At 36.1% G+C, this 12,025-nt stretch overlaps 1 protein-coding gene across 3 annotated transcripts in view; it reads right to left on the reverse strand.

Annotated features, from left to right (window-relative positions):
• The window catches only part of Herc3 (HECT and RLD domain containing E3 ubiquitin protein ligase 3), a 140,928-nt gene that overhangs the window by 52,877 nt on the left and 76,026 nt on the right, over positions 1-12,025 (reverse strand). For 2 of the 3 annotated variants that reach the window (XM_076865245.2, XM_076865244.2), the window contains 5 exons: positions 10,875-10,934; positions 7,656-7,767; positions 6,187-6,376; positions 4,257-4,420; positions 4,016-4,129 (listed from right to left, as the gene is read on the reverse strand). In XM_076865245.2, coding sequence (XP_076721360.1) covers positions 4,016-4,129; positions 4,257-4,420; positions 6,187-6,376; positions 7,656-7,767; positions 10,875-10,934 — 640 coding nt within the window. Of the gene's footprint in view, positions 1-4,015; positions 4,130-4,256; positions 4,421-5,569; positions 5,743-6,186; positions 6,377-7,655; positions 7,768-10,874; positions 10,935-12,025 lie in introns of those variants that run through there. The other variant, XM_076865246.1, reaches the window with a different exon arrangement.

The following is a 12,025-nucleotide window of genomic DNA, read 5'->3' on the forward strand; positions in this document are numbered from 1 at the left end:
AAAAACTGGTACCATGATATTGGCTTCTGTGTTCATCAGGCACTGAGCCCATGCTTGGATATCACTAACACTGACTACAAAAATACCTGTGGCATTACAGGGTCCTAATATACCTCACATTTGTAAGTACTGGTATTTTTATTGGTGTAATATATTACTTCAGCTATCAGCAGGAGTTATATCTATCTCTTGGCTCTCTCCAGTCCCACTCCTATTCTGATTCTTTACCATCCTCTCCCTGTGCAAGCCCACCACAAGCCTCCCTGCCCACCTTTAACACCCACCTTTGGCACTTTTAGTCCCTCTCATCACCCCTCACTGATTCTTCCCTATTCCCCAATGTCAAAGAACCCAGTTGGAAGGCTGATCTCTCTACTAGAGAAGGAGAGGAGTTAAATTGAGGCAGGGTCACCATTCTCTCAGTGAGGTGGGTTGGCTGGAATGAAATTCCAATTTCCTCAGATAGGAGCTAGAGCCAAGGCCAGAGAGAAGCTACCCAGAGTTGGTGATCTAGAGATGTCTGCAGGGGATCGACCAAGGCAGGCAGAGAGTCAAGGTGCCAACTCTAAGGAAGGCAAAGGAAGGAAGAGTACTCAATCAAAAGAAGTTGCAGATCTAGATGAAGGTTGCTCTATACTCTATAATTTTTTATAAGTCTATGAGTTTTTATGTTTGAAAAATAATTTTACTGATTTTCTTTTATAAAGGTTGACTTTAAGAAACTGTATTAATACTGGCATTTCTCTATTATGTGAAATGAGTCTGAATGATGTTTGTGCCACTACTGCTGTTTCTAACCTGGAAAGACACATACACAGGCTGATGGGATATGTGATCACCTCGTACAAGGCTGTTTCTCATTTACTGCCCCAAAATAATTCTAAAGCAAAGTTAGTGGACCATATTTCAAGGGTTCTGACCCAAAATGGGGTTGCACTGTGACCTAAATTCACTTTTGAAGTGTATGAAATAGAAGCAAGTGAGCAAGTAAATGGTATAGAACTGACAAACTAAGAGTAACTCTTTTTTTTTTTTTTTTTTTTTTAATGCCAATATTTCCTAAATGTGGCTGTGACTAAGGCAGTATGCATTTACATAAAACCTGCAGTCCTGGGGAGGAAACCCAGCCACCTCTTCTTAGGGTTTACTTTGTCTAACATTTGTACAATACAGGTACTGCCCCCTTGAGCTGCATCTCCTTTAATACAGCCAGATGTCAAGGTTTTTCCAGCTTTTATTTTCGAAGGATTTATGAATTCCTTACCTGTGCTGCCCTCTATGGGAGCTAACAATGACACTCTGTGCTATTTAGTTTTCAAACATAGATGATGGCAACTTATTAACTGAAATAAACCATTATCATCTTTCCTTTTTTTTTTCAAAGCTCATGACATATCATATTTCATACATTAGATTCAAGTGGGTTATGAACTCCCATTTTTACCCCAAATACAGATTGCAGAATCACATCGTTACACATCCACATTTTTACATAATGCCATATTAGTAACTGTTGTATTCTGCTACCTTTCCTACCTTTCATCTTTTCTTAAAATGAGCAAAACTCAGCCACTTTAGAATTGCTATATCTGCACAAATGTGCTCTAACCCTTTGTAATTTTTCATTGCAGCCTCTGTACTGAATACACTAGCAAAGACAGACACCTTATCCAGGTCATGTCTCCATCTCTAGTAACCAGTCCAGACATATGACATTCATGAGGTGCTAAAGAACTGCTTAAAATAGTTATTAAGGGCTCATTATAATGCCAAGCACTCTGCCAAGAAGGAAGTCTTTCCACGCTTTCTCCCACTGAATTCTCACAATACTATTATAATTTTCATTCACAAATAAGGATGCTAGGCCTATAGAAATTCTGTGACTTGTCTAAGCCATAGCCAGTAGACCAGAGTTGAGATTTGAATCCAGTTCTTTTGATGGAAATATGTGCTCTGTGCTATATACTGCTTTCTCTGGTACAAAGCTAAAAAACTAATTTTAAAAACCCATTTGTAGGGCTGGGGTTGTCACACACCAAGTACGGCTAATTTTGTATCTTTCCTTAATAACTACATTAATTACTGAAGAGGAAATGGGCATCTATTATCCAAGATCTGATACTTGGTTATAACATTTTGAGAGAAAGGAACTATAACAAATGTTAAAGTTACTAAGTACCTCCATTCAGAGACTATAGTCATGATAATCTAGATTTTTTTTTTTTTTTTTACATGAGCAACTCCTTTTTCAGGATCAAAAAAAATTTTTAAATTATTTAGTCATTCAAGTGTGTGATATGTCAAGATCATTGTACTGTCATGTGTAACTAATTAAAACAAAAAAATTATTGAGTTGGTGGAAAATTGTTTATTTTTAAAATTCTCCAGGTATCCCATTTCCTCACCTGGAAACAAAGCAGTTAGCCTAAGTAGTTTATAAGACTTATTTTAGTGCTTAGAATTTTATTATTTAATGGAAAAAAATCACAAAATGATAAAACAGAAAAGCTTATCTTTCACAATTTCTAAATTCAGTGAGAACACAGTTCATTGCTACCTCCACGTTAAATTTCCCATGTCAACTCATTTAGAATACTAAATATTTAAAAATATTTTGTTTTTTTCAGGGAAATCATAAAATCTTTTAAAATTATAACACCATCAATTTTTAAAATTCTCCATAGAAAAAAATACTTTATGTTCAGCACACGTCATATGTTATCTGACAAAGAAAACAACCCTGTTTAATTAAATAAACCTATTTAAATGTCTAGCTTTTGGAGACCACTGCTGAACTCCAAAACTCTACAGGGAAAATATCACCCTAACGTTGGTGATTAATCTGTTGAACTCAAAAAAGACTCACCTCAGATGTATTTGTTGCACATAGCTTCACTAAATACAATAACCAAATTATCATTCTGTTTTCTGACATAACTCAAATTTATACATATGCCACAGATGGGGACTCCTGAAGAGCCTTGCACATATACCAAGCCAGTCTGCAATCAAACTGAGCAGTTCCTTCAATGCCAGGGATGGTAGGCAGGAATCCACAGTCCCCTGAACAAATGCTAACATATGTGAAAGCTGGGTCAGGGATGTGCAACATTCTCACACAAACAGTCTTAAATCAGAGGTGACATACAGGGCCTAGGCAACTGGCACATGACAACTAAAGTAGGCTGGCTGTCAGAAGACAATAATTAGCAAATGATACGTTCCTCGATTCCAGGGATAAATCAATCTGCATTGGGGACTGTGGTACACACAAAGCCTCATCTAAAGAGCCACCACTGAACTCTAGCCAGTTGGTGCCATCTGGGACGACAGGCTGCGTTGCCAGATCTTCCAAGTTTCAAGAAAAGCTGGAAATTCATATTTTCATATGTCTGGATTTTTAAAAATTGTGGTAAAAAATAAACACATAAAATTTACCATATTCACCATTTTTAAAAGTTCACAGTACTGAGACTATGCATACTGTCATACAATGGATCTATAGAACTTTGTCATTATAAAACTGAAGCGTCATGTCCATAAAATAACAACTCCCATTTTCCCCACCACTGGTCCCTGGCTACCATTATTATACTTTCTGTTTCTATGAATTCTGATTACTTCACATAACTTGATTTTTTGTTTTATTTATTTATTTATTTTTTAATGTGGTCTTGGGGATCCAAACCAGAGCCTTGCATATGCTAAGTACACACTTTATCACTAAGTTACATCCCCAGCCTCAGACACCTTGATTTTTTAAATGTTGGTAACTAATAAAATTCATAACATTCTGGGTGACTACCCATTTATGACTCCTCATGATAGTTATGATTACCTAAAGCACTTCCAAGTTTCCGCAATGCAAAATTCAACTAGGTAAAAGACAGATATGACACTATGAAAGTCAGACAAATTATATGGTTCCAATGTGCTTGTCATTTCCTTATATGTGCTCTTAAAAAAAAAAAAAAAAAGACTAAAGGTTTAAAATATGCTTTACATGAATTCTTACCATCCCTGCTTGATGCAAGAACCACATGAGGTAGTCTTCCTGAATGTCCACGAGACTGGAAATCTCAGGAATGTAAAATGCATCATATTCCACATGTTTCACTTTAAGATTTACCTGAAGAACAAAGTAAGAACAATTTAACCCAGAGAACGAAAAACAGCTTCCCAGAGAACATCTCAGTAGGACATTTTACATTTCTATCTATTCACCCCATCTCCACACTGGCTCCTCCTATGCTCACCTTATATAATTTCTCCAAGAGCTTGAGAGCTGCTGTAATATAATTGTTAAACAGTACAGGAATTAAGAATGTCTTTCTCCCTCTCAGTAGATAAAGGACTGCTCCTTTATAGAGGTTTATCAGCTTCATGAAATACTTTGGGCATACCTGAGACCACCAGTTATCTTAAGAAAAAAAGAAAAGAACATTTTAATTCATTATCTTGAGCAAGTTTTCTGCCTGCTAGCTAAAAATTCCTATAGCTAAAAGATACACATTAGACTAAATGTAGTTTCCCCAAACTGACTGTAAAAAGAATCCATTAAAACATTTCTGGAGAGAGCAGCAGCTGTATAAGACTCCCTAGAGGTTTTTTTTTTTTTTTTTGGTAAAGCTTGATCTGATTTTTTTCAAAGACTTATATAAAAATTCAATTCCAAGACTGCATGGGAACAAGATACAAATATTAGGGACAGGAGGCATGTCTACTGTATCTTTCCAAATAGTGTTCATATGTCCTCATGCTATGTCAGCACTATTCTCAGCCATTTCAATCCTACACCAGGGATGTAAAGGATGATGTGCCTTAAAAGTGACAGAAACACAGAAAACATTCCTTCCCTTCAACAAGCATAATTAATTGAAAAACTACATTTGCTTCTCTCTAAACATTGCTTTCTCATAATCAAACAAAAAGATTATGCTGCTGTCTTCTATTTTGTTAGGAAGAAACCCAGCCATATTAAAATATTTAGACAATGAAATAATATGATACCTGGGATTTCCCTTAAAATATCCCATCGAAAAAAAATAAAATATCCCATTAAAATATAAAAAGGTAGGTTGGGGGGACAAAATAGAAAGGACAAAGTATTGATAACTGTTCAGTTTATGTGATGAGTATCTGCAGTGTTCTCTCTACCATAAGGTATTCCTTTAAATGTCAATAATCAGAAGTTTACAATAAATTAAGCATAACACTGAACAACTCTCATCTCTTTTATGTCATTAGACCTGGAAAAAGAAGTTTTAAAACCCCAAAACTTAAAAGTCAGGTAATATCTCTTCAGAGACTACCATCTTTCTAGCTCATTTCTATAAGAACACCTGAGGAAATGTGCCCCAAAAGAATTTTGAGCTTAAAAAAATTCACTACTAACATATTATTAATGCGTTTGTTATTTGTTTTTATCTCTTGTGCAAACGTGGAAGCAATATGGAAAAGCCAGAAACTGGTCTCTTCACTTAAACGGAGACCATGCTCAAGTAACATCCCAGTCCATCTGGAACACAGAAGTTACTGAGTTGCAATAAACACCTAAAAAAAATTACCAGTGGGGGAAAAAAGTAAAAAGCCGGTCGGGTGACAGACTTTCTGTACTTGGTTAATAAAAACATCTCAGGCGCTACTCCCATGAGAGACACTCTCCAATTCACTGAGGAACGGAAGGTTCTTATCTCAGCAAAGTGTCCGGAGCCTGCAAAAATCAGTGTGGACTCAACTGTCCTAAAAAAGAAAAACAAAACAAACATTTGGTAAGTCCCCACTAGGTCATTTTCTGCCTCTCCTTTCTTGGAGATCTCTGCATCACCAAAATTGTTCATTTCACTCCCACCCCCTAAAGTAGGAGAGATACTAATTCTTGAGGCACTATTAACTACACAAGTGGGAGGGAAAAAGTAGTTTAAAGTTGAATAATCTGACTTTGTGGTATTTTAAAATCAAATTAATCTGGCAATAATCACTTCAAATATACTAAATAAATGGTTCAATTTGCTCAAATTGCAAACAGGGTTATAGTTAAAACTTAATGGTAAAGAAAGAAAGGTTTAAATGTTAAAGCTCTAAAATGACAACAAATAAATTCTTGAATCTCAATCCACTGAGAGCCAGTGGCTACACCAACAAAACAAGAACAAAACCACTGGTATTAAATTTTAGCACATTCACCTAATACTTTGCTAGGGTTTGTATCCAGTCGCAGAATGGCCATTGCCAAGGGAATAGTCAATGTTATATAATACTTGGAATCCTGGAGTAGGGGAAACTCAGGTAGTATTAAATAGATTCTCATTGCTTCAACATCTGGTGGTGAACTTGACAACTGGGGAATCAGGCAACTTTCAAAGCTGTTTAAGATCTGTATGACAAAAAAGAATAAGAAATTCAAACATCCCTGATATCTAGTTAACTTATCTCTAAATTCTTAAGCTATTTGATAGACTCAACTCTCATTCATTGGTCCAGACTCTCAAAATACATTAGGGAAAAGAAAGGCCAAAAATTCCTACCTATGCAGACCTAATATTCTGAAGGGACAATTCCTCAGAAAGATTAAAGACAAAGAGAAAGCAAAATGCAGGTCAAATTCCCAAAATGAATATTTATACAAAATTAAGGTGTGTTCAAGACTTGGTGTTTTCATCATAACTTTTTTTTTTTTTTTTTTTTGGCAGTGCTGAGGTTCAAACCCAGAGCCTCACACATGCTATATGAGCATTCTACCACTTAAATATATTCTGCAGTCCGTTTTTTTTTTCTTAAAAGTTCAATTATTCAATTGAAAAAAAATGCATTTTAAAGGTATACTCATACATTGCTGGTGGGACTGCAAATTGGTACAACCACTATGGAAAGCAGTATAAAGACTCCTCAGAAAACTTGGAATGAAATCACCATTTCACCCAGCTATCCCATTCTTTGATTTAAATCCAAAGGATTAAAATCAGCATACTACAGTGACACAGCCACATCAATGTTTATAGCAGCTCAATTCACAATGATTTAACTATGAAACCAACCTAGGTTGGCCCTTCAACAGATGAATGGATAAAGAAATGTAGTACATATATACAATGGAGTATTACTCAGCCATAAAGAAGAATGAAATGATATTCGGGCTGGGGATATAGCTCAGTTGGTAGAGTGCTTGCCTTGCATGCACAAGGCCCTGGGTTCAATCCCCAGCACCACACACAAAAAAAAGCATAACATTCACCAGTAAATGGATGGAAGTGGAGACTATCAGGCTAAATGAAACAAACCAATCCCAAAAAACCAAAGGCCGAATATTTTCTCTAATATGCAGATGCTAATTCACAATAAAGGAGGGGGCACTAGAGAATAATAGAGTTACCTTAGTTTAGGAAGAAAGGAGTGAAGGAAGGGGAGAGGAGGGAATGTGGGGATAGGAAAGTCAGTAGAATGAAACAGACATTATTACTTTATGTATATATGTGACTGCACGACCAATATGATTCTACAACATGTACACTCAGAAAAAGTGAGAAATTATATCCCATCTATATATGATATACCAAAGTGCATAAATGCATTCTACTGTCATGCATAACTAATTAAAACAAATTTTTTAAAAAAAATTTTTTTAAAAATGCACTTTATAAATGTAAGAAACATACCTGTTCTAGAATCATGGAGTGCTGAGAGTTCATTAATTTCTCAAATAATACCCTAGTTGAGTTCAGATCAATCCCAGGGATTTTGGGGCTTGTTTTAAAATGTTCATCAATCCTAAACAAAAACAGAACAGTATGTAATAATGATAATAATAATAAACCCAAAGCAAACACACTAATAAAAATCATAAAACAAGTATATAAAATGCTTTGTCCATTCTGATCAGATTTAAATTTGACCTGGCAGACAAAATCCAAAACAATATCATACTTTGGGGAAGCCCAACAGAATATCTTCACAAGAATACCTTTTTCAAAATGATTTTAAATTTTCAAGGAATGTTTTCCCTACAAGTCAAAGAATAAGAACAACCATGCCAGGCCAAGACAACCTTGAAGTTCATAAACAAACATTAATTCCTGGATTTACTTTTTGTGTTTTTTATCTTTCTCTGTAACTGTGCTAACTCTGGACTAGTTGTAGGCGCTGTGGTTAGATGAAGAAAAACACTGCCTGTGCAAACTGGCCCACTCATCCCAAATGGCAAGTACAACCTTCTTCCTGAAATTCCTTAATGCATTTAACATAAGAATCTGATCTACAACAAATTCAAAGTTATTGTCTCTCTCAGTTAACAGAAGGGATACAATTACGTTCACCCAAAAACTAATTTCATAGCAAATGTTCTTAACTTCCTGGCAATGAAGTCATTTTTCCAACCTTAAACAGTCAGCCTTTCAGAGACTTAGAGAATGTCTCTTAAATTCCTACTCTTGAACATACAGCATTTATTAATTTACAAAAGAGATATTTGAAAACAGGCTTCTGTTTATTAATAATCAACACATGCAGAAAGTTTTAGCACTTTTCTGACAGTTCTGTTACAATTTCTGAAGATATAAGTATGTTTTCTAACATTGAAGAAAATCATACATGTCGCAACTTAAATGGTCAAACCAAGAGGAGTTTCTTAGACTTTCTTTGTTGGACTTTTTATTGTTCTAAAAATAAGTCTGTCCCAAACTAATTCTGGTGTTCCAAATGTAACCTTCCATATACTTAGAGGTACTTTCTACTATGCTGTTAAGAAAAAACAAAATCCTTTACCTATTTGTATATACTGATTTATGAAATTGATTTCCTACGCATATACTAGAAGAGCAGCCTTTTTGAAATAGCACAAATGTCAGTTTTTGAAAAACCTTTACCCACAACTGTAATGAATACATGATCTATGGATGAATAACCCAAGAAGTCTGGCCAAAAGCTATTCCTAATCTTCATAAAAGCTATCTTTCTAGAACAGGGTTTTCACCCTTGATTGTCACTGACTCTGGGAGCCAAACAACTTTGCATTGGTCAGATGGGACTGTATGATGTTCCTGGCCTCTTCCCACTGTATCCAAGAAAATACACCTCTCCACTGCAACAACCACAAACGTCAGCAGACACTGCCAAATGTCCCCTACGGAACAAAGCCACACTGGTTGAGAACTGCTGCTCCAAAAGACCAACATCAGCATAATCGAGAATACCATTCAACTAGAAGAAAAGCTTAATTATTAAACATGAAATGAATTGAATGATCCCATTCCAGCTGCCCTAATATATGAGTAACTGACTGAAATATCTAACTGTAACTGCAGAGAGTTTCTGAAGTGACCATTTGTTGGGTTGTGTCTGGTTAATTTTAGATGTCAATTTGACTGGATTATGGGATGGTAACTGGTAAAGCACTATTTCTGGGTATGTTTGTAAGAGTTTCTGGAAGAGACTGGCTTTTGAATCAGTGAACTTTGTAAGGAAAATTCACCATCAACCAATGTGGGCAGGCACCATCCAATTGGCTAAGGACCCAAACAGAACAAAAAGGCAGAAGAAAGGCAAATTCACTGTCTCTCTATTCTGGAACTAAGACAACTTTCTTCTTCTTCCCTTCCATAGCAGAACTCCAGGTTCTTTGGTCTCTGGGCCTTATACCAAAGGCCTCCCAGGTTGCAAGGTCTTCAGCCTCAGACTTAGAATTATTCCATCAGCTTCCCTGGTTCTAAAGCCTGAGACTGAACCAGTCTACTAGCTTCCCTAGTTCTGTAGCTTGCAGAAGGCACATCAGGAATGTCATCTCGGCCTCCAAAATCATAGGAATCAATTTCCACAGTATATCCCCTCTGATCCATCCATCCAATTTGTTCTGAACCCTACAGTGTGGATCTCGAGAATGTCCCCCAAAGATATATGCATTGAAGACTTTGTCCCCAGCCTGTGGTACTACTGGGAGTGGTAGAACCTTCAGGAGATGAAGTCAACTGGAATGAAGTTGGGGCCATGCCTTAAAGAGAATATTAGGACCCCAACCCCTTCCTTTCTCTCTCTTTTGCTTCCTGGCCACCAAGAGGTGAGTAGCTTCCTCTGTTACACTCTCCTACTATGCTTCCTCACCATGAGACCAAAAGCAATGTAGCCAACTGCCCATGGACTAAAAATCATTTAAACCACAAATCAAAATAAACCTCTCCTATTTTAAGTTTGACTACTGAGTATTTGTTACAGTAATGGACAGCGGACCAACATACTCATCTTCAAGACTCATTAGTCTGATTACTGGCAGAAAAGGACTGATAGATGATCAGGATTTGGTAGCATCAAAGATCCAAACCCATGACAAAACTCTTTTGATGAATCATGTTCTTGAGAGGGATATTTGCAGAAGGAATACAACCAAACAAATGTTCTATTTGTTGCCTGTGGAGCTTAGCCTCAAATATAATTTCCCAGTGAGCTGGGCTGAACTGGAATCCAAGAAGCCACTAAGTTTCTTTGGAACTCTTCCCTAAACTTACTCCTTTTGAGAAAAGAAAAAACAAAATGGTAAAGCAAACCAAAGAAAACAAGGAAATTATTTAAAGAGTTTACTAACAGTAAAGCACAGATCTTGGGGCTCACATTTTAGAATATCCTGAAATTCTGACTTTGAATTACACCAATTCTTCCTGAGATATAGTCTTTCTCATTAGCAATCTGCTTCTCTGCCAAACAGGAGTGATTCAGCATTGTCCTTCCTGATCTCCTCTAATTCATCATTCTTAGGCAATCCAATTTTTGTGGAGAGCATCAGTTTTTTCACTGAATTAAACCCAACTACTGTCAAAAAGAAAAAGTCTTTTTCACCTTTTGGTAAGTGTTTGCATCAGATGTGGGTTTTTTCAGACTAAGTCACTTACTTTTTTTCAAGAAAACTTCCATTCCAACAGGCTGCAGAAGATAATATCTGAACAACACCACTGCTCCAAAAAAAAAGAGAGAGAAAAATGAAGTCTTTAATAATTTTTAAAAATATGGTTATTTGAGCACCAGCAATAAGTTAGTCATTATTTATTTCACACCCTCACTGAACAGATTTCATTTATGGCAGCTCTTAGATTAACCTTGAAAAACATACATTTGCTTTAGATAAATAGTGTGTCACATATCAAAATGAGCAAAACCTTATATTTTCCATACATTATTTTTTAAAAATAAAAATATCAAAGCTCTTAAAAGAATAAATCTTGGGCTGGGGTTGTGGCTCAGTGGTAGAGCGCTCGCCTAGCACGCACGAGGCCCTGGGTTCGATCCTCAACACTACATAAAAATAAATAAATAAACAAATTAAAGGTATTGTGTCTAACCAAAAAATAAATTTTAAAAAAAGAATGAATCTTGCTCCTGATAACAATCTTGAACATTCTCCTACCACAAACCATTTAAAACATGCCCTACTTTACCTCTAAACAGAAACAAAACAAAGCGTGGGCTGTTATTTCCCCCACAAAAATTTTTTGTGCAAATTAATAATTAATCAACCATTTCCTTGTATTTTATTGCCCTATTGAGAAAGAAACTAAAAGTTAGTGCAATGAGCATTTCTGTTACCTGTTTTATATAGGCTCTCAGAAAGTAGTGTGAGGATCCAGAATAAAACTGCATATCAGGATCCTGGATACTTTTATTTAGTATAAGGAGAAGGGAAGAAATAAAAATATATGGCTAGGGAGAAGACTTCAGTAACTTCTGTTAATCAGAGAAAGATCTTTGGAGATCACTTCTTCCCTTTCTACTACTGGTGAAACACAGGGTCTCTGACTCCCCCTGCTGATAATCAGCCTGGTCCTCTTCTCACCCCTACACCCCTTCCACTAGTATGCTCATTTCTAATCTTAGTATACATTAGACTCTATGACAAAAAGGAAATGCTAAGGAAAGCCAATGAAGGTATATAAAATGATGCAGAAAATATTCTAGTTTAATAATAAAACAAACTTGATTAAAGGGCTCAATACTTTTTACTATACATTTTTTCCCTATATGACTACGAATTCCCATTTCAACTAAT

Source organism: Callospermophilus lateralis, chromosome 8, assembly GCF_048772815.1.
Source record: "Callospermophilus lateralis isolate mCalLat2 chromosome 8, mCalLat2.hap1, whole genome shotgun sequence".
In the NCBI taxonomy this organism is placed as follows: Eukaryota; Metazoa; Chordata; class Mammalia; order Rodentia; family Sciuridae; genus Callospermophilus; species Callospermophilus lateralis.